Here is a 23,618-nt window from a genome sequence, read left to right as displayed (position 1 = left end):
GGTGTCTGTGTGTCTGGCTGGCTGGCCTTCTGTGTTTATGGAGATTGTCCACCCTGAGCTTCAGGAAGAAGGCTTGAAGGAGACGCAGGTTGTGCTATCAATCAGGCTCATCTTGGAGTCTAGGCAGCAAGGCTTCCACAGGTGAATGTTGTTCTCAGACTTAGGGTAGGAGGGAAGGAAGTCTTTCACGAGAGGAAGAATAATGGACCTGAAAGTGCCTTTTAAAACTGCCAGAACCTGGAAAAAGCCGCATGCCGCAGCTTTACTATACAGCATGAGAGATTAGATAAGCACAGACTATGGCTGTGTGGTGGCTTTTATCTGTAATCCCAACCCTTTGGGAAGTCAAGGCCAGAGGATCGCTCAAGTGCAGGAGTTCGAGAGCAGCCCGGGCAACATAGCAAGACCCCGTCTCTACAAAAATTAAAATTAGCCAGGCTTGGTGGTGCATGCTTGTAGTCCTAGCTACTCTGGAGGCTGAGATGAGAGGATCCTTTGAGCTGCAGGGAGCTGGCATGCCACAGTATTCTGGCCTGGGCAACAGCAGAACCCTGTGTCAAAAAAAAAAAAAGCACAGAATAGTGAAAACAAACACATAGGCCTTCACATCCCACCTTTACCACTTGCTGTATAGCTGGATGACCTTGGGCAAGGTACTTAACATCTCTGATCCTCATTTTTCTTATCCATAAAATGCAAATGATAATGCCTCCATCATGCCCACTAGAAGAATCTTTATAAGGATTGAGATAGCACCCGTAAAGCACCCATTCAAGTGTCTGACCCACAATGGGCTCTCATTGAATGGGGCCATTGCTAGTCTCCTCCTTGAAACTGACTTCCTCTGGCTTCCATCTCTCACTGCATTGGCAGGAGTCAGGACTGGGAATGAAGTAGCCCAGGTACACTGTGTCCTAAGAGACAGGCAGACCCAAGTGCAGACAGATACTCAGCTTTCCCGTCTATAGAAGGGGGATTTATATAATAGCTAACTCGGGCTTACGATGTACAAGTGAATTAAAAGAAGTAAAGGGCTTTGTCAACCCTGATGCCATTTAGTGTTAGAGTATTTCATTGATAACTCAACTGTGAGCACAAAGGAGCCCAAGGGTGGACATTATACCTAGAAGGTTGCTCCACTCATGCTCAGATCTGCACTGGGAGCTTGTTGTGTCCCCACCCCGTGTCTGCGGCTGGGAATTCAATGGGGAACCAAACAGACAAGGCGCCAGCATTGATGGCTAAGATGTAAACGAACTGTGAGGAGGGCCGTGTTGGAAATGGATGGGTTGAAGTGATGGAGGAAAATGTGGGATGCGTGCAAAGGGGAGAAACAAGATGTGTACACCTCTCCAAGCCTCTCCTGCCTCCATGTCTGGAAGCTGGAATGTGGAGCTTCTCACTGCCTTCTCGGAGGGCTCACCCCTTTCTCCTGCTGTAACTCACAGGCGTTTGCCCAGAGAAGGGAATCTCTTTGCTCTCCATCCTTGCCTTGATCTTCATGCTCTGTAAAACCTTCTCTATCATGGCATTGTGGGGCCACATCTTTGGATTGTGGCCTGGGGCTGTCACCAGGCTTGCCCTTCCAGCTGTGTCTCCTCACAATCTTCAATTCTCTGTCTCAGTTCCCTTATCTGTAAAATCTGGCTCATACTGCCTTCCTGGAGGTGGTTCTCTGAAGACTAAACAAGGCGCTAAAGCAGAGCTTCAAACTGTGCCATGCACACAAGTTACCTGGAGCTCTGGCTGAAATGCAGATTCTGATTCAGCACGTCTGGAGCAGAACCTGAGATTCTGCATTTCTAACAAGCTCCCAGGTGAGGCCAATGATGTTGTTACTGACAATAATGCAATAATTAATGCCAGTAGGATGCAGTTTATATGGCAGGCACTGAGCTAAGCTCTTTACATGCATTATCTCTGTTTTTTTTTTTTTTTTTTTTTTTTTTTTTTTTTTTAGTCTGAGTCTCACTCTCAGTCTCTGGAGTGCAGTGGCATGATCTCGGCTCACTGAAACCTTCGCCTCCCAGGTTCAAGCAATTCTCCTGCCTTAGACTCCCGAGTAGCTGGGACTACAGGCGTGCCCCACCATACCCGGCTAATTTTTGTATTTTTAGTAGAGGCGGGGTTTCGCCACGTTGCCCAGGCTGATCTTAAACTCCTGACCTCAAGTGATCCACCTGCCTCCGCCTCCTAAAGTGCTGGGATTACAGGTGTGAGCCACCACGCCCAGCCCAGCCCATTATCTCTATTGATCCTCACTCCAACCTTGCAAAATAGGTAGCATATTCCAGTGGAGAAACTGAGGCACAAAGAGGTGAAAGACAGTTAGGAAAGTGGCAGAAGCCATATTTGAACCCCAGCGGGTGTCTACGTCTACCTCTAAAGTCCACACACGTCAGTGCCTCTGTGTTGTCTTTTTGCCAGCACAGGGCTCCCTGGAGCCCAGAGGTGGGGGTGGTGACTTGAAGGGGTTGGCAAGCCTGGTCTCCTCCAGCGAAGCATTCCCTTGGCTCTGGGCATTCCTAAACGAAAAGAGACTAAATCCTATTTTCTTCTCCTAATTGGATGCCTTTTATTCCTCCTTCCTAATTGAAGTCTGGTCATTGCTGGTTGCCATGGCAGCAGCCAAAGCGCTCATCTCACTGTGGCTTGTCTCTGCCTGCAGCCAATGGGAAACCTCCTTTCCCGTATACGGTGGGGACATGGAGTGTCAGGCTGTCGTATTTTGGTGGCTGGAGGAGGAGAGGAAGTGAGATGGGAGGAAAAAGGGCCTGTCCGCTCCCACGCAGAGACTCCGGGCAGCAGGGTGTGTGGAATCCCCAGTCCGTTTTCAGCCAGGCAGCAACAGCATCTGTACTGAGCCGAGTCTATGTGTCTACCCGTGGGCTAAGAACTTCGTGTGCAGTATCTCATTTAATCTTCGCGATGGCCCCAGGAAGATAAGGGATCAAGGCCCAGAAAGGCTAAGTAACCTGCCAGGTCATCCAAGGAGAAGATGGCGAAGCTTGGGTTTGAACAGAGACTCCAGCTTCCTTATGTGTAGCCATCACACCATACCACTTCTCAGGGGGTTACTGTGAGTGTCTCTCATGTCCCCAGACCCAGATTATAGGTTTGGAGGACTACACAGCCCACCTTCCCAATATCGCCGGCAACAGTACCACCAAATGCCCTAGCATGGCATCGCAGGGGGCCTAGTTGCCCACTGCTCTACTGCTGCGTTCAGTGCCACCCAGCCCAGGCTCTCTCAAGCTAGCCTGCTTCTCAGGCCCCACTTACGTCCCATGGTTCACCATTACAACCGTTCCCTTGCTCCCTCTCACTTTGGCATACTAACTTGGCAAAACCCCAGCCCTGTCAGAGCGAGCTCTCCACCCCCTCCTCTCCAACTGAGCAACTGGAAAAAAAATGCACACAACCACGCTGTATGGTGTCATTTGGAAATGGTAATCACTCACTTCCCATGAGCCCTGAATGCTGCCCAGAAATTATACTGTATCTCCCTGGATGATTTACTCACCCACTCATCACAATGACTAATTCATTACTTCTCTCAGGGAGAGAAGACAGAACAGACTCAGAAGAGGGCCCCCGTACCATATCTAGCTGTTCTTGTAAATTCTGCCATTTCCCTGGCTTCTGAGAATGGGCCTTCTGCACTCCTATCTGAGGCCAGCGCCCGCATTTTCTCACAAGGACATTACTCCAGCAGCCATTCTGCTCTTTCCTCTGTCTTCAATTTTCCCTCTTCCACTGGATCCAGCCTATCAGTATATCATCCTGCTATTATTTCTCCCATGCTCAAAACAAAACAAACTTTTTTTGACTGAGAATCTTGCTTTGTTGCCCAGGCTGGAGTGCAGTGCTGTGAAAGAACTTGGCTCACAGCAGCCTTGACCTTCTGGGCTCAAGTGATACTCCCATTTCAGCCTCCCCAGTAGCTGGGACTGCAGGCACATACCACCATGCCTGGCTAATTTTTGTATTTTTTGTAGAAATGGGGTCTCACTATGTTGCCCAGGCTGGTTGAACTCCTGGGCTCAGGGAGTCCTCCCGCCTCAGCCTCCCAAAGGGCTGGCGTTACAGGCGTGAGCCACCACACCCAACCTAGAACTTTTTCGCCCCATTTCTACTTCCAACTACTACATCGTTTCTTTCGCTTTCTTTATAGAAAAACTTGAAAGAGGTGTTCCCTTCCTCTCTGTAACCCAATCTACGTGGACTTTGGCCCTCGTCTTTCTTTTTTTTCTATTTTTTTACTTTTATATTTTTTAATTTTTGAGAGAGAGTCTCACTCTGTCACTCAGACTGGAGGGCAACGGCATGATCTCGGCTCATTGCAACCTCTGCTTCCTGGGTCCAAGCCATTCTCCTGCCTCAGCCTCCCAGTAGCTGGGACTACAGGCACGCATTACCACACCTGGCTAATTTTTGTATTTTTAGTAGAGTGAGGTTTCACCATGTTGGCCACGCTAGTCTCAAACTTCTGACCTCAAGTGATCCGCCCACCTTGTCCTCTCAAAGTGGTGGGATTACAGGCATGAGCCACCATGCCTACTCTGGCCCTCATCTTTGTACCGAGGGTATCCTCATCATGTTTATCAGTGAGCTCCTTGTTACCAGACCAGAGGCCAGCTCTCCATCTTCCTTCTGGACTTGCCAGCTACACTTGCTGCAGTTGCTGACTCCACCTCCCTCAATATCCTTTGCCTTTGCTTGGCCTCCTGGTTACCTCGCTCTTCCAGTGTTCTTCCCTCACCTCTAGCATCTTGGTCTCCTTTGCTGGTTCTTCCTCATTTCCCTGACCTCCCTATGTCAGAGGACCCAGGGCTGGGTCCTTGATCCTCCCCTTTTCTACTTGTTTCCTTGGTAATCTCATTTTATCTCCCAGTTGCAAACCCATCCCAAGTGCAGGGCTCCAGCCTGGGCCTCCCCACACCCCTCGAATCTCGTATCTCCACTGCCTGTTCTGCATCTTCACTTAAACGTAAAATAGGACCTCAAATTAACATGGCCACAAGAATGCCCCTGACCTTTCATCCTGTGTGTCCACTGTCTCAGCCAATGGCAATCTCATTCTTCCATTGCTCAGGTCAGACACCCTGCAGTCATCCGTAACCCCTCTCTTTCCCTTACCCCATCCTCTTAGCTCCACCTTCTAAAGAACCCTACATCCCACTTCTCACCACTTCCCCAGACCCAAGCCACTGTCTTTCCTTCCTTGGATGATGGCAGCCATCTCCTCCTACTTGGTCTCCCAGCTTCTGTCCTTTTCCCCTTCCTCTTTTTTCAACAAAATAGCCAGACTAATCCTATTTAAATGTAAATCAGTGCATGCCATTCTTTTGCTAAAACCTTATGATGGCTTATGTCTCCACCTAGAGTCAACACCTGTGTCCTTTGCCTGGCCCCCAAGGCCTCTTGGGATTTGGCCATGTCTTATCTCTGGGACTATATCTGCAAAACTCTTCCTCCAGCCTCGTGTTCCTTGAATACGCCAACATGTGCTCCCCTCCAGGCCTTTGCACTTGCTGTGTCCTCTGCCTGGCATTCTGTCCTCCCAGGTGTTCCCTCACCTCCTTCTGGACTTTATTCAGATGTCACCTTCTCAGCGAGGTCTTTCACCCTATGTAAATCCCGTTACCCTCTCTGCTCTCTTATCCCCTTCTAGCCCCTTTCCCTGTAGTATTTTTCTCTACACCACCTTTTATCACCTAACCTTTCACTGTACCTCATAGATTCTAGGGTACGTGTTATCTTTACATTTTATTTCTGAAATCAAGATGCACTGTGTACTAGATGACAAGTTATAGTTTAATTGGCAACTATTTCTCTTTCTTGGTGCATAAAATAATAGTACACTTCTAAATGATGGCATCTTAGATGCGATGAAACACAGTAAGGAGTTTACCTATGGAGTTGTTATCTGATTCCCCTAGACGCAAATATAAAGTCATGGAGCAGGAATATTTATCTGCCTTCAATTCTGCTCTGTCTCCAGCACCCGGAACAGTGCCTGGCACATGAGACTTCTCAGCACATTTTTGTGTGTTGAATAAATGAATGAATGAATATGTAAATGCCCTCAAAAGTGCATCCAGTTTACTGAGGTAGACGATACTCACAGCTGGGAGCCGGCCCCAGATAAACAGTATATCTTGTTAGAATTAATAATAATCTGCTGGAAGTGTTACACCTCAAAGCTGTGATCCTGGTCCTTTCCCCTCATACCTCACACATGGCCTGGCATGTTCTGAACTGTAAAATCCAACATAGCTGTCTATCTCCCTAGGAAACCATGAGCCGTTTTGGGGAAGAATCATATCTTACATGCTTCTGTGGTTCCAGAGTCTGCGAAGGGCTTAGGGAGTTTTTATTGAATGAATAAATGAGCAATAGACAAATATTTGTATATATGTACATTTATTCTGGGTGCCTGAAGTGTGCCAAGCATTTAATTCACTCTGATCCTCCCAGTAGGCGGGTAGGTAGGAGTTATTTTCCCTGTTTTCCAGATGAGGAAGCTGGTGCTAAACAAGTGAAGTGTCAGCATCGTGCTTTCTTCCTCTCCCCACTCACCACTGTGCTCTCAGAAACCACCTTTCACCGTCCCAGACCTAGCACAGCTCTGCCACGTTCTGATGCATCCTGATGAATTGTAGCCCCCATAATCCCCGTGTGTTGTGGGAGGGAACTGGTGGGAGGTAAGTGACTCATGGGGGCGGTTACCCCCATGCTGCTAGTCTCATGATAGTGAGTGAGTTCTCATGAGATCCGATGGTTATGTAAGGGGCTTTTCCCACTTTTGTTCGCCACTTCTCTTTGCTGCCACCATGTGAAGAAGGAAGTGTTTGCTTCCTCTTCTGCCATGATTATAAGTTTCCTGAGGCCTCCCCAGCCATGCTGAACTGTGAGTCAACTAAACCTCTTTCTTTTATAAATTACTTAGTATTAGCATGAGAACGGATTAATACACTTGGCTACAGGTCCGTTTTGCAAACTGGCATTTGGTCTTTCTACCACCCGTCAGCACAGAGTCTGGGTAGCCCCTTCCACCCACCGACACTGGTGTGTTAGGGGAAGGTGAGCTGACCACCTTCCCAAACCTGACCAGGGCTTGTTTTTGGACATGTCAAAACAATAAAGCCTCTGAGGAATGATTAATTAGTTAGTAGTAATTTCTAGGGAGGATGTAGGGGGGGAAAAACAAAACAGTAAAAATATTAAGTTACTTGAAATAATTCCCTTTTCTGTGAGCTTATAGTCAGTTAGGTTAGTTTGTTATAATTTGTTTTCAGTTTAAGGGATATATTTACATAACTCAAAGAAAAATTGTATGGAAAGGTTTACTGAAGAGAAATCATGCTCTCTCCCCACCCTAGCCTCACCGCCTATCCTATATAGGTGACCACTTTGATTAATTTCTTTTTCATCTTTCCATTATTTCTTGTGCACATATGATCATGTTCACTCCCCCTTGCACCTCAAACATGGTGCAATATATACATAGACTATAGACACATATACTTATCCCCCTCTCTCTTGCACAAAAGGTAGCATATTATATACTCTTTTCTGCACCGTGCTATTTTTTCTCGTAACTGTATAGCCTGGCCATCTCTCTGCATCAGTATAAAGAGATCTTTCTCTTTTTTACACAGCTACATAATATTCCATTGCATAGATAGATTATAGTTCTTTCAGTCTGTTCCCTGTTGCTGGACCTTTGGGTCGTTTAAAATCTTTTGCTGTTGGCTAGGCGCGGTGCCTCACGCCTGTAATCCCAGCACTTTGGGAGGCCGAGGTGGGCAGATCACCTGAGGTCGGGAGTTCAAGACCAGCCTGACCAACATGGAGAAACCCCGTCTCTACTAAAAATACAAAATTAGCAGGGCGTGGTGGCACATGCCTGTAATCCCAGCTACTCTGGAGGCTGAGGCAGGAGAATCGCTTGAACCTGGGAGGCAGAGGTTGCGGTGAGCCAAGACCATGCCATTGCACTCCAGCAGGCTGGGCAAAAAGAGCAAAACTCTGTCTCAAGAAAAAAAAAAAAAAAAAACTTTAGCTATTACAAAGAGGGTCAGGATGAAGACTCTTTTTGTGGGTCATTTTGTACTTGTGCAGATTTCTGCAGGTGTATCTGTGGGATAGACAGCTACAAGGAGAATTGCTCGGTCGAAGGGTAAAATGCATTTATGTTTTTACTAGATATGACTAAATTCCTTCCATCGGGTTTCTGCCATTTTACATTCCCACGAGCAAGGTGAGAGAGGACCTATTTTCCCATAACCTCACCAACGGCATTTGTTGTCAATTTTTTAAACTTTTGCAAATTTAGTGGAGAAGAAATGATAACGCAGTTTCCTACCTCACTTGGAATTAATTACTTGTTCAGTTCCTGAGTTCCTTGGGAGAGTGCTGGCTCCCAGAAGGTGGAACCATGTGGGGACCATCATTATGCTCAGTACATAACATAGAACCTAGTGCTTAATATAGCTAACACAGAATGGGAATTCAACAACAGAAAAATCAAATAACCCAATTTGAAAAGGAGAAAGGACTTGAATAGACATTTCTCCAAAATTAATATACCAATGGCCAACATCCATGTGAAAAGATGTTCAACATTACTAATTATCAGAGAAATGCAAATCAAAACCACAGTGAGATACCACCTCACACGTATTTGGATGATGGCTATCAAAAAACCACACAAAATAACTAGTGTTGGTGAAGATGTAGAGAAATTGGAACTCGTGTGCATTGTTGGTGGGATTATAAGCATTTCCTTAGCAAGTGTTGATGTGAACAGTGTAGTAGTTCCACTAAAAAATTTAAAATGTAATTACCATATGACCTAGCAATTGTACTTCTGGGCATATAGTCAAAATAATTGAAAGCAGGTTTTTGTTGTTGTTGTTGTTTTGTTTTGTTTTGTTTTTGAGACAGAGTTTTGTTCTTGTTGCCCAGGCTGGAGTACACTGGCACAATCTCAGCTCACCTGCAACCTCCATCTCCTGGGTTCAAGCAATTCTCCTGCCCCACCCTCCCGAGTAGCTGGGATTACAGGAATATGCCACCACACCTGGCTAATTTTGTATTTTTAGTAGAAATGGGGTTTCTCCATGTTGGTCAGGCTGGTCTTGAACTCCTGACCTCAGGTGATCCACCCGCCTCAGCCTCCCAAAGTGCTCCAATTATAGGCATGAGCTACCATGCCCGCCCAGAAAGCAGGTTCTTAAAGAATTACTTGTACACTCATGTTCATGGCAGCACTGCTCGCAATAGTGAAGAGGGAGAAGTAACCCAAATGTCCATCAACAGATGACTGGATAAGCATAATGTAGCATGCCCATACAGTGGAATATTATTCAGCCTTAAAAAGAAAGAGGGATCTCTTAGCCCAGGAGTTCGAGATTACAGTGAGCTATGATCACACCACTGCACTCCAGCCTGGCAACAGAGTGCGATCTTACCTCCAAAAAAACAATAACAAAGAAGGAATAAAATTCTGATATACGCTACAACACAGATGGACCTTGAAGGCATTGTTAAGTTCAATAAGCCAGTCACAAAAAGACAAATACTGTATGGTTCCACTTATATGAGGTATCTAAAGTCATCAAATTCACAGAAACAGAAAATACAGTGGTGGTTACTAGGGGCTGCAGGGAAGGGGAAAAAGGAAGTTATTGCTTAATAAGTGTAGAGTTGCTGGGTGTGGTGGCTCACGCCTGTAATCCCAGGACTCTGGGAGGCCGAGGCGGGCAGATCACGAGGTCAGGAGATCGAGACCATCCTGGCTAACATGGTGAAACCCCATCTATACTAAAAATACAAAAAATTAGTGGTAGCCAGTGCCTATAGTTCCAGCTATTTGGGAGGCTGAGGCAGGAGAATGATGTGAACCCAGGAGGCGAAGCTTTCAGATTTACAAGATGAGAATGTTCAGTAGATCTCTTTTACAACAATGTGCGTAATGTTTAATACCACTGAAATTGCACTTAAAAGCAGCAAAGATGGTAAACTAAAGGTTTTTTTATCATAGTTTTTTCCATTTTTAAAAAATTCATAGGATAAGTCCTCAATAAAGATTTGGCAAATGATTAAACCGATCAACGAGTGAATGAACGACAAATGAGTTATTGGAAATGTTAACAACTTGGCCTGTCTTCCTGCCAGGATGCCTCCCTCTCATCTGGAGTGGCGTTTTCTCCACACTGTCCCCGTGAACCAAATTCCCTGACACCTGGTTCCCCCGCTCTGTCCCGCTTATGTTCTCCTTGTTTCCATCCCCAACAGGGAGGCGCCCAGATCAGCCTGGCGGAGGTCTGCCGGTCTGGGGAGAGGTCGACTCGCTGGTACAACCTCCTCAGCTACAAATACTTGAAGAAACAGAGCAGGGAGCTCAAGCCAGTGGGAGTCACGGCCCCTGCCCCAGGGCCTGCAAGCACGGTGAGCTGGGACCAGGTGCGCCACCCTCCCACAAGGCAGCATCTGGATGTTGGAAGGGAAAGCCTCTCCCAGAACTGGAGGTGGTCGGGCATCACAAGAGGAGAAAAATGGGGTGGAGGAAGTAGGAGAAGAAGACAGGGAAGAAGAGATCTCCACTAAGGGGCAGGCGGCTCCCCTTCCACAACTTGCTTTCTTCCACATCTGTGCTTCCTCCTGTCCTTTGTTCTACCTGATACCACTTGGCTAATGAAAACTTAATTCATGACTTTTTACAAATGAAATGGAGAAGGAGATAGAAAACTGTGGAAGGTAAAAGATGAACCTTTCTTGGACCCCTACTTTGTTCAAGTTCCATAGTGGAGGCTTTGTATAAGAGGCACCTGGAAGTCATGGGAAGAGAATCAGAGGGCTAGGAAATATCACCTCTCTGAGCATCCAATTTTTAATGTCTAACGTGAGCCTTAAAAGGTTGTTATGAGGATGGGCACGGTGCCTCATGCCTATAATCCCAGCACTTGGGGAGGCCGAGGCAGGAGGATCTCTTGAGGCCAGGAATTCAAGACAAGCCTGGGCAACATGGTGAGGCCTATCTCTACAAAAATAATAATAATAATAATAATAATAATTATTATTATTATTATTATTATTAAAAAAGAAAAAAGTTTTTATGATGCTTTGAAGAAATACATGTAAAGAGCACTTGGTAACTATTCCATTATGACTTTGTAACTTGAAAATCTTGGCCTGGCATGGTGGCTCATGCCTGTAATCCCAGCACTTTAGGAGGCTGAGGCAGGAGGATCTCTTGAGTCGATCTCTGAGTTCAAGACCAGCCTGGCCAACATGGCGAAATCCTGTCTCTACTAAAATTCCAAAAATTAGCCAAGCATGATGGCAGTCGTCTGTAATCCTAGCTACTAGGGAGGCTGAGGCAGGAGAATTACTTGAACCCGGGAGGCAGAGGTTGCAGTGAGCCAAGATTACACCATTGCACTCCAGCCTGGGCAACAGAGCAAGACTCCATCTCAGAAAAAAAAAAGAAAAGAAAAGAAAAAAAGAAAAAAAAAATCTTACATTTGCCTGTTTTCAGTGAAAAAAATATGTTTTTTCATTTTAGTTAGTGCAGTACGCTTTAACGTATTAAAATATCCTTAAACTGTCTCCCCCATTTGGAAAGCCCACACCTACTGGCCAGACAGACTGGTCAGGACTCAGTTGAGCAGTAAAGTTAGTCTTACATATAGGGTATTGGACTCCTATGGGATCCTGACCACATCAAAAAGTTAAATAGAGAGTGTTTTGGATTCAGGTTTTCTTGTAATTCTCTGTAGTGATCCTTTCCTCTCTGTAGAGGTTGTTCCTTCTGTTGGTACTTGGTTAGTTTGGACAGCCACTGCCTAGAATTTCTATGCAGGGGATGGGTTGGGACATACAGGTAAAGATAAGGGTAGCAAATAGATAAATTAAGTCTATTTTCTTTTTCTCTTTCTCCTCCTCCTGTCCCTTCCCTCCCCACCCCCACCTTCTTTTCATCATCATCATCATTTTCTGTACTTCCTTTTGCATCAGGAACTATTCCATTTATTATGTACAGTTTACCAAGTCTCAGGGAGATAACCAAATTACGTTAAGATGTACATCTCCTCAGCAAAGCTAGGTCTCAAACTCAGGTCTCTCACTCCAAAAAGAAACAGTGCATTATGCATTATGTTATTGATGGTTCACATGTTGGTCTGATGATGCTATGGTCTCCTTACAGTCAGAGACCTTAATTCTCTCTCACTTCACTGCTAAACTTGGCTGTCTTCCACCACGATGCTGAGTAAGTTCATATATACAGGAGCTATTCTCTGGAGAACTGCTATTTGGAGAAATTAAGGACAATTTTTCCAGTTTATCAGTGACCTTGGGCAAGACACTTGACCACTCTGGTCTTTGGTTTGACCATCAATTCACTGGGAGGGTCACAGGTCTGAGATGCTCTGATTCCTGGCAGGTAGGGTGGCACCTACATTGTACCCAATGACTCAGCAGCCTTTGTCTCTATAGGACGCCGTGTCTGCTCTGTTGGAACAGACAGCGGTGGAGCTGGAGAAGAGGCAGGAGGGCAGGAGCAGCACACAGACGCTGGAAGACAGCTGGTGAGTGAGCACACCCTTGGGCCCCAGGAGCTGCCCTGCCTGGATCTAGGCCCAGCAATGAGATCCCCAAATGCCAGTGCAACTAAGAGAAGGGTTCCACTGGGAAGACTGAGAACCCCTCTCCTCATGGGTTCTCTACAGGCAAAAAGGCAATGTTACCTAGTACGATGGTTCCCAGAGTTCCTTTCGAATTTGCCATTTTGTTTCCCATGAATCACCTATGCTAGTTCACACCTAATGTTATTCTTTATCTTGATATAGTGACATTTATTTTGCTAAAAAAAGAAAAAAAAAAAAAAAAGAAGAAACTTTATGTTACTCTAAATGGAAAATTTGTGTAGTTTGCCATAAAGTAAAGAGTCCTTGGGAATTGCATTTGACTTTCAGGAATGGACAGCAGAAATATTAGACAGAAATAAGATAGAAGTTTACTTCTTCTTCACTTTAGAATAAGAGAGCCAGGTGTGGTAGCTCATGCCTGTAAATCCAGCACTTTGGGAAGCCAAGGTGAGCGGATCACGAGGTCAGGAGTTCAAGACCAGCCTGACCAACATGTTGAAACCCCGTCTCTACTAAAAATACAAAAATTAGCTGGGAGTGGTGGTGCACACCTGTAATCCCAGCTACTCAGGAGGCTGAGGCAGGAGAATCACTTGAACCCAGGAGGGGGAGGTTGCAGTGAGCCGAGATTGCACCACTGCACTCCAACCTGGGTGATAGAGCAAGATTCTGTCTCAGAGAGAGAGAGAGAGAGAGAGGGAGGGAGGGAGGGAGAAGAGGGGAGGAGAGGGGAGGGGAGGGGGAAAGAGAAAGAAGAAGAAAAAAATCAAAGAAGAATGTAATCCCAGTTATTCAGGAGGCTGAGGCAGGAGGATTGCTTGAACCCATAGTGAAACCTCATCTCAAAAACAATTTAAAAATCATGGGAGAGGCCAGGCATGGTGGCTCACGCCTGTAATCCCAGCACTTTGGGAGCCCGAGGTGGATGGATCACCTGAGGTCAGGAGTTCAAGACCAGTCTGGCCAACATGGTGAAACCCCATCTCTACTAAAAAGTACAAAAATTAGCCAGGCATGGTGGTGGGCACCTGTAATGGGGTATTTTGCAAAATTCAGTAAAATTATGCATGATAAGCAGTTAACCTAGAGGAAGCATTCAATAACTCTTCCATATTATTATTCTCTTAGAGCCCCAAATTATGTATTTAGTCTCAGCTACTCGGGAGGCTGAGGCAGGGACAATTGCTTGAACCCAGGAGGAAAAAAGGTTGCAGTGAACCGAGATTGCGCCACCGCACTCCAGCCTGGGTGACAGAGTGAGACTCTGTCTCAAAAAAAAAAAAAAAAACGGAGGAAGCAATCCCAGGCTATCCAATTCTGTCAACCCCACAGTGTTATTGGGAATCCAGGCTCCTTTCCTCTGTCTGCTTTGCTGTCTTTACTATGTGACCTCCATCACCAAGGCTGCTTTATAGCCCAAGATGGCTGCTGGATCACCAGCCATCAGGCAGGTAACCATCAGGAAAGAGGAAAGATAACAGAGAGCATGCCTGTGTACCTTTTAACTAAGAAGCATTCCTGAATGTCCCACACAGCAACCTCTGCTTGCTTCTCATTGGCCAAGCTTAGCCACTTAGCCTGCCTAACTGCAGGGAGACTGGAGAATGAGATCTGTTATTTGGGTACAAAAATCAAATTTCTGTTACTAAGGGAAAAAGTGGATACTGGGTAGACCAAGAGCCAAGTCTGCTTCAAAAGGTAACTGTGGAAAACACAATGTAATGAAAATAAAACAATATTATTAAAGTCTAGTTAGAGATATTGCTTGCTAAGCCTGAGCCTTCTCTCCCGTTACTAAAAAAAAAAAAAAAAAGGTTAGCAAGTGTTTCAGCAATGTTGAAGACATGCTATGGCCAGAGACTTTCTCCTTGTTGTAATCAAAATGTCCGAACAAGAATTGAAAAGGGGACAACTTTCTCACTTTGTGATTCAGTGCTATTTAATTCCTTGTATTATGAGAAAGGTCTCATGATACACTTTAAGAAACAATGACATAGACTAGGGTTTGAATCTTGGATTCTTCATGTTGTTGTGTCACCTTAGGCAAAGTATTTCTGAAACTTTTTATTGTAGTGTAAAATTCTTACAGAAAATTCACCTAAGCAGAGAGCTCAGTGAATTTTTGGAAAACAAAACTCTTTAACTAGCATCAAATCAAGAAGCAGAATGTGACCAGCACCACGGAAGCCAACACCTTGTGTCACTGCCGGGCAAGTCACTCTAACCTTGTCTGAGCCTTATCTGAAAACTGAGGAAATAATACTGACTATATAAGGTTACTGAAAGAGACTCAAGGGAAAGGCACTAATGAAGATCAAGTGCAAAGCACATGGTGGACCCTCAATATGTGGTCGAAATTATTGTTAGGGAAAAGAGAAGGAACGTTTCTCACTACTGGCTGGAAATATGGTAAATCCCACGTAGGAAATGGCCACAGCCTATGAATCTTGCCATTTGGAAGGAAGAATAAGTTGGTCTTAAGTGTCTGTGCTTTAAATTCAGACAGATATGGATCTGGAGTCTAGCTCAGCCAACTTCCTTCTGGGATTCTGTTTCTGATCAGTAAGACCTTACTGAGCATTAGTAAGTTTTAAAAGCTCCCTGGGTGATTCTAATGTGCAGCCTAGGCTGAATATCACAGCTGTAAACTTCCGTCTCCTCATCTGTGAAATAGAGATTTAGAAAACAACTACTATGTCATGGGGTATTTTGCAAAGTTCAGTAAAATTATGCATGATAAGCACTTAACACAGACCCTGACCTAGAGGAAGCATTCAATAAGGCTTCCATATTATTATTCTCTTAGAGCCCCAAATTATATATTTAGTCTCAGAAGGCGTCCTTCCTTAATATCTTTTACTCCAGAGGTCAGCAGATGATTTCTGGAAAGGGCCAAGATAGTAAATATTGTTTGCTTTGTGGGCTATAGGAATTCTGTTGCATCCCCTCACCTCTGCTGTTGCAGCGTGAAAGCAGCCGTAGGCAGTATTTAAACTAATGATAGTGTCTGTGTTTCACTGAAATGTCATTTTGGACACTGAAATTTGCATCTTATATAATTTGCACCTTTACACCAAGTATTCCCCTTTTGATTTTTTTTTTTTTTCAGCCATTTTAAAATATAAAAACCATTCGTGGCTTAGACTGTCCAAAACAAAGCAGCAGGCATGATTTGGCCCATGGGCTATAGTTTGCTGATCCTTGTTTTACTCTTCTCCCTTACTATTTTTTTCATGTGATAAAGCAGATGGCAAGGTTCCTGGAATTTTTATATGTTCCTTTGTTAGTTTAGGGTTCTCTCTAAATTGTCTCAATTTCTCTCTCCCCCTCCTTTTCTCTCTCTCTATCTCTCTCTCTCTCTCTCTTTCTCTCTCTGTCTGTCCCCACTAACCCCTGGCCATCTCCCTCTCTCTTTCCTTTCCCCTCTCTTTCTCTGCCTCTCTCTCTTTCTCCCTGGCACACTGCTGTGCCACACTACTACGGATCACACAGGCAAAGGTCTGATGCCAGAAATAGGCCCAGGACCTATCTCCCAAAACCCTGGCACAAGATCAGTGGTTTCCACCAAATTCCAAGCTTGTGCTGAGACTTTTCAAGCCGTCTCCTAGCAACCGCCTTCTGTTCCTTCTCCCTTTGTGGCCCCCTGTCTCCACACCCCCTGCCATTCAAACTTCCCTTACAAAGAGGGCTGGGGATCCCAGAGCTGCTGTAGTGGGGTAAACCATCTGCAGCCCCCTCCCCCAAGACTGGAAGCTTCTCTTGGTCCTGGGATGTTAACTGGCCTTGCCATGCCTGCTCATCTCTGGAGTCTTGGGTTCTGGTCTGCAAAAGGCTGTCCGTCTGTTCCAATTTACAGTCCTTCCTCGGCACCCAGTACCCAGCACGTCACTGGTCCTCCTTCTTTTTATTTTATTTGTTTTTTTATGTCTTTAAATCATATAATCAGAAGACTGGATTTTTTTTTTTTTTTAATCCACAAGCAAAATAAAACTAAGAGTGTTAGAAAATACAGGAGAATATAACACCAAACAATACTAGAGGGAAAAATCTTTGTATTTGCCTCCTTGGGAACTTGTATTTGTCTAGGGCAGATGCTGAGAAGTGGCATTGCTGGATCCCAGGGCGTGTGTTTTTTATATTTTAATAGACATCATAGAGTAGTTCTCAAATAAGATTTTATTAATAAATGCTCCCACCAGCAGTGATTGAGTACCCTAATCTACAGCCTCTCTGACACTCAGTGTAATCAAACTGCTGTAACTTAATTAAGGATATATACATTTTTTGTTTTAACAGATAAGGCTAAATGGCCTTCAGAATGTAAATTGACTGCTCTCCTTTACACTTCCCACAGGGATGTGCCTGTTTCTGTACCTTCACCAGCACTTGATATTATCAGATTTTTTTTCCGCTTTGCCACTCCAGTAGATGAAAAGATATTGTTGATTTTAATTATTTTTCTCCTTACAATTAAAATTAAGTTGGGTTTTGTTTGTTTGTTTGTTTGTTTTTGTCTCAGCCTCCCAAGTGGCTGGGATTACAGGCATGCGCCACCATGCCCAGCTAAGTTTGTATTTTTAGTAGAGATGGGGTTTCTCCATGTTGGTCAGGCTGATCTCGAACTCCCAACCTCAGGTGATCCACCCGCCTCAGCCTCCCAAAGTGCTGGGATTACAGGCATGAGCCACCATGCCTGACCAACAGCTCTTCCATTTGTAGATAGAGAGGCTGCTGGGGCCAAGGAGGAGAGCCAAGGCCCCTCCACAGAGCAGTCCTCATCTAAGTACAGAAGAGGTTTGAATTGCAGAGTTGTGAGTAGAGATCCAAAATGCATTCTCCCCATTGGGAAAATCCTCAGGGAGATTTTGTGTTTCCCCACACGCTGGCCGAGCCAGCTAGCTGGATGTTGGATTCTCTGCTTTTGGCTGGGATTCTTTTGGCTCAGTATGATCAGCCTCATGCTGATCAGAAGCCGGGCGGTTCTGTATGTCTTTCAGAAGTCAAGATGGGAATAGAGATAAATTACTACTTAACAAATGCAGCCTATTTGTCACACCAAATCCTTCCAACCTTGGAGTCCAAGGGAAATGGAGAGTTTTAAGGACTATCACCAAAAGTCTCTTCAGCAAATGGTGTTGGAACGATCAGATATTCATATGGAAAAAAATACACTTGGACACTTATATCATGTATAAAAATTAATCTGTGGCCGGGCGCGGTGACTCAAGCCTGTAATCCCAGCACTTTGGGAGGCCAAGGTGGGCAGATCACGAGGTCAGGAGATCAAGACCATCCTGGCCATCATGGTGAAACCCCATCTCTACTAAAAATACAAAAATCAGCTTGGTGTGACGGGACATGCCTGTAGTCCCAGCTACTCATTAGGCTGAGGCAGGAGAATGACGTGAACCCAGGAGGCAGAACCAAGATCGCACCACTGCACTCCAGCCTGGGCGACAGAGCAACACTCCATCTCAAAAAATAATAATAATAATCTCAAATGGGTTATTGAGCTACACAAAAAAACTGAAATTATAGAAGTACTGAAAGTGTAAGAAAGAAACTGTTCAAAACTTTGAGGTAGGCAAAGATTTCTCAGGACATAAAAAGCACAAACTATAAATGAAAAAAATCAGTAAATTGGGCTTTATCATAATCAAAAACTTATGATCTTTGGAAGATACCACTTAGAAAATGAAAAGCAAGCCATAGACTTAGAGAAAATCATGCAGTCCACATACCTGACAAAGGATTCATAGCTCAAATATATTAAGATTTCTTACAACTCAATAATAAGACAACCCAATTTTGATTTTTATTTATTTATTTGTTTATTTTAAGACAGAGTTTTGCTCTTGTTGCCCAGGCTACGATCTCGGCTCACTACAATCTCCACCTCCCGGATTCAAGCGATTCTGCTGTCTCGGCCTCCTGAGTAGCTGGGATTACAGGTGCATGCCACCACGCCCGGCTAATTTTTATATTTTTAGTAGAGACGGGGTTTTATCATATTGGTCAGGCTGGTCTCGAACTCCTGACCTCAGGTGATCCACCCACCTCAGCCTCCCAAAGTGTTGGGATTATAGGCGTGAGTCACTGTGCCTGGCCAACAACCCGATTTTTAAGGGGCTGGAGATTCTAACAGACACTTCACCAAAGAAGATGGTCATAAATGCATGAAGAGTTTCTCAACAAGAAAATGCAAATTAGGCCAGGCTCAGTGGCTTACACCTGTAATGCTCACACTTTGGGAAGCTGAGGCAGGAAGATTTCTTGAGGCCAGGAGTTCAAGATCAGCCTGGGAAACAAAATACAGCTCCATCTTTGCAAAAGATTTACAAAATTAGCCAGGCATGGTGGCACGTGCCTATAGTACTAGCTACTTGGGAGGCTGAGGTGGGAGAATCAACCACCTGAGCCCAAGAGTTCGAGGCGACAGTGAGCTATGATCACACCATGGCACTCCAGCCTCAGCCTTGGCGACAGAGCAAGACCCTGTCTCTAAAAACAAAGAAAAAAAAAAAGAAAATGCACATTAAAACCCAACAAGATGCAAGTACACACCCAGTAGAGTGACTAACTATAAAGACGAATGACACCAAGTGTAGTGAGGAACTAGAACTCTTAGAACATTGCTCAGGGGAAACATAAAATGGCAAAATCACTTTGGAGCAGCCATTTGTCCGTGTTTTTGTTGTTGTTGTTGTTTTTTAGACAGAATCTCACTCTGTCGTGCAGGCTGGAGTGCCGTGGTGCTATCTCGGCTCACTGCAACCTCCGCCTCTTGGGTTCAAGCAATTCTCCTGCCTCAGCCTCCTGAGTAGCTGGGATTACAGGCGCCCACCACCATGCCCGGCTGATTTTTGGATTTTTAGTAGAGACGAGGTTTTACTACATTGGCCAGGATGGTCTTGAACTCCTGCCTTGGCCTCCCAAAGTGCTGGGATTACAGGTGTGAGCCACCATGCCCAGCCTATTGGTGTCTTAAAAGGGTACATTTACACTTAAACTATATGACCCAGTAATTCTGTTATCTGTTAGGGGCTGATTTGTATCCCCCCAAAATTCATACATTGAAGCCCTAACCCCCAGTACCTCAGAATGTGACTGTATTTGGAGGTAGGGCTTTTAAAGAGGTGGTTAAGTTAACACGAGGCCATTAAAGTTGGGATGGGACCTCATACGAGGATATCTGGACACACAGACACCAGGGATGCGCGCGCACAGAGGACAGACCATGTGAGCACACTGCAAGAAGGCAGCCATCTGCTAGCCAGGGAGAGGGGCCTCAGGTGAATCAAACCTGCTGACACCTTGAGTGTGGATTTCCAGCCTCCAGAGCTGCCAGAAATCAATTTCTGTTGTTTAAGCCACCTAGTATGTAGTGTTTTATTTTGGCAACCCTAGCAATATCCAACAGAAATGAAAATCTATATTCATGCATAGACTTACACATGAATGTACAAGAAGCTTTATTCATACTTGGAAATGTAAGTAATCCAAATGTTTATCAGCTGAACTCTCCTTCTCTCCTTCCTCCTCCTCCTCCTCCTCTTCCTCCTCCTTTTCCTCAACCACCCGCCTCATTCCAAGGTTTGGAACCCCTACCCTGGGTGCATTTAAAGGCAGGTGAACAGATCTAGATATGTTGCAATATATCCATCCAATGGAATATTAATGATAAAAAGGACTGAACTGTCTGGGCATGGTGGCTCACACCTATAATCCCAACACTTTGGGAGGCCAAGGTGGGTAGATTGCTTGAGTCCAGAAGTTTGAGACCAACCTGGGCAACATACTGAAACTCTGTCTATACAGAAAATAGGAAAATTAGCCAGGTGTGGTGGCACATACCTGTAGTCCCAACAACTCAGGAGGCTAAGGCAGGAGGATCACTTGAGCCCACTGGTGGAGGCTACAGTGAGCCAAGATGGTCCCACTGCACTCCAGCCTGGGTGACAGAGTGAGACTCTGATTCAAAAGAAAAAAAAAGGGAGGAATGAACCGCTGATGCATACAGCATCGTGGATAAACTTCAGAAACGTCATGCAGACACAGAGAAGTCAGAGACAAAACAGCATATATTATCTGATTCTATTTGCATGAAACTCTAGAAAAGTCAAACCTAATCTATAATAACAGCTAATCGGTGGCTGCCTAGCGGGAGATTACACTGGGAAAAGGTAGGAGGGAATTCTGGTGAGGAATGGAATGTTCTACATCTCAAGTGCAGTGGTGGTTACATAGGTGAATACATTCGCCAAAACTCGTCAGACTATACACTGAAAATGCATTTTGCTGGAAACAAATTATGCCTCATTAAAAAAATTTTCTTTTGTTTTGAAACAGAGTTTCGCTCTTGTTGCCCAGGCTGGAGTGCAGTGGCGCGATCTCGGTTCCCTGTAACCTCCACCTCCCAGGTTCAAGCGATTCTCCTGCCTCAGCCTCCTGAGTAGCTGGGACTACAGATGCCCACCGCCATGCCTGGCTAATTTTTGTATTTTTAGTAGAGATGGGGTTTCACCATGTTGGCCAGGCTGGTCTTGAACTCCTGACCTCAGGCGATCCGCCTGCCTCGGCCTCCCAAAGTGCTGGGATTACAGGCATGAGCCACTGCGTCTGGCCCCCGCAAAATTTTTTTTAATGTATCCTCAATCATCAAAAGGATTGGAAGCCCTCCCTTGGATGTACTTAAAGGCAGGTGAACAGAGGCAGAGTGGCTTCTGGGTGGGTAACCAAAGTGCTTTGTCACCACAGGAGGTACGAGGAGACCAGTGAAAATGAGGCAGTAGCTGAGGAAGAGGAGGAGGAGGTGGAAGAGGAGGAGGAAGAAGAGGATGTTTTCACTGAGAAAGCCTCACCTGATATGGACGGGTACCCAGCATTAAAGGTAGGAAGGGCTGGGGGGATGGAAGGGCTGTTGTGGAGAAAGAGCCTTCAATTCTTGTGCTGAAGCAGTCAGAAAAGACGCAAAGCTAAGTCTTGGCCTCCAGCATCAGGGCACAAGCCCTCACAATGGAGTCACCTTTGGGTCGTTCTGGTGATGGTAAACCAGGAAAGGCCAACTCACCCATCTCCTTTCTTCTGCCCTCTGCATTTTCCCTGACTTCTCTGGATAGAATTCAAGCCTGGCAGTCAGATGGGTTTGGGTTGGAATTCTGGCTCTGATACTCCCTGGCCGTGTAGTCTTAGGCAGATGACTTCATCCCTCTCAAGCCTCCATTTTCTCATCTCTAAAATGGGCACAATAATACCAACCTTACAGATAGGCTCTCAAAATGTAGTTCTTTATGTGGATCTGCCCACAGTGCGATAGGAAAAAGGCCAGACTCCCTTTGCTGCCTGCTCCCCTGCTGCACTAGGGTCACATGTTACAGCAGGATTCACTCTCCGTAGACAGTTGGCTCCAGGTCTCCTGGAGCTAGAGCACCTGCCGTGTTTGAGCGAGGCTGCAGCTGGAGTACCACACAGAGGTGCCTGGCCATGGCGGGTGCAGTAGGATCTGGGCCCCAGTTCTAACTCCTCCACACCAAGGGGGCATCATTTTGCAATTTCTCCAGCCAGAGGGGGTGCCCTTTCTTAAAATTGTATAAAGGCACTATTTAGGCTGACAAAGGTCCTGCATGTAGGTGTTTTTGTTTGTTTATGTTTTCGTGATGACTACTGTGCACGGGCAGTAAAAAACCTGATGGGTTAGTTTTAAAATCAAGACTAGCTGGTTGCCTTCAGAATTCAATGAAAGCAACTGTAGTACTTTGCCAGGGCTGTGGAAGCCTTGGGTGTGGTTTTTCTTTTTTTTTGTTTTTTTTTTTGTTTTGTTTTTTTTGTTTTTTTTTTTTTATTATACTTTAAGTTCTAGGGTACATGTGCATAACGTGCAGGTTACATATGTATACATGTGCCATGTTGGTGTGCTGCACCCATCAACTCGTCAGCACCCATCAATTCATCATTTATATCAGGTATAACTCCCCAATGCAAAGCCTCCCCCCGCCCCCCTCCCCATGATAGGCCCCAGTGTGTGATGTTCCCCTTCCCGAGTCCAAGTGAGCTCATTGTTCAGTTCCCACCTATGAGTGAGAACATGCGGTGTTTGGTTTTCTCTTCTTGTGATAATTTGCTAAGAATGATGGTTTCCAGCTGCATCCATGTCTCTACAAAGGACGCAAACTCATCCTTTTTTATGGCTGCATAGTATTCCATGGTGTATATGTGCCACATTTTCTTAATCCAGTCTGTCACTGATGGACATTTGGGTTGATTCCAAGTCTTTGCTATTGTGAATAGTGCCGCAATAAACATACGTGTGCATGTGTCTTTGTAGTAGCATAATTTATAATCCTTTGGGTATATACCCAGTAGTGGGATGGCTGGGTCATATGGTACATCTAGTTCTAGGTCCTTGAGGAATCGCCATACTGTTTTCCATAATGGTTGAACTAGTTTACAATCCCACCAACAGTGTAAAAGTGTTCCTATTTCTCCACATCCCCTCCAACACCTGTTGTTTCCTGATTTTTTAATGATTGCCATTCTAACTGGTGTGAGATGGTATCTCATTGTGGTTTTGATTTGCATTTCTCTGATGGCCAGTGATGATGAGCATTTTTTCATGTGTCTGTTGGCTGTATGAATGTCTTCTTTTGAGAAATGTCTGTTCATATCCTTTCCCCACTTTTGGATGGGGTTGTTTGTTTTTTTCTTGTATATTTGCTTGAGTTCTTTGTAGATTCTGGAAATGAGCCCTTTGTCAGATGAGTAGATTGCAAAAATTTTCTCCCATTCTGTAGGTTGCCTGTTCACTCTGATGGTAGTTTCTTTTGCTGTGCAGAAGCTCTTTAGTTTAATGAGATCCCATTTGTCAATTTTGGCTTTTGCTGCCGTTGCTTTTGGTGTTTTAGACATGAAGTCCTTGCCCATGCCTATGTCCTGAATGGTACTACCTAGATTTTCTTCTAG

The 23,618-nt window shown here is 45.1% G+C and overlaps 1 protein-coding gene across 3 annotated transcripts in view; it reads left to right on the top strand.

The window, feature by feature from the left end:
- The window catches only part of WWC1 (WW and C2 domain containing 1), a 181,092-nt gene that overhangs the window by 136,735 nt on the left and 20,739 nt on the right, over positions 1 to 23,618 (top strand). For all 3 annotated transcript variants that reach the window (XM_023218897.1, XM_023218896.1, XM_023218895.1), the window contains exons 16-18: positions 10,306 to 10,458; positions 12,508 to 12,599; positions 21,417 to 21,549. In XM_023218897.1, coding sequence (XP_023074665.1) covers positions 10,306 to 10,458; positions 12,508 to 12,599; positions 21,417 to 21,549 — 378 coding nt within the window. The remainder of the gene's footprint in view (positions 1 to 10,305; positions 10,459 to 12,507; positions 12,600 to 21,416; positions 21,550 to 23,618) is intronic.

This window comes from Piliocolobus tephrosceles, chromosome 4 (assembly GCF_002776525.5).
Source record: "Piliocolobus tephrosceles isolate RC106 chromosome 4, ASM277652v3, whole genome shotgun sequence".
Taxonomy (NCBI): domain Eukaryota; kingdom Metazoa; phylum Chordata; class Mammalia; order Primates; family Cercopithecidae; genus Piliocolobus; species Piliocolobus tephrosceles.
Note: the sequence above shows the minus strand (reverse complement) of the source record. Positions and strands in the feature narration are given on the sequence as shown.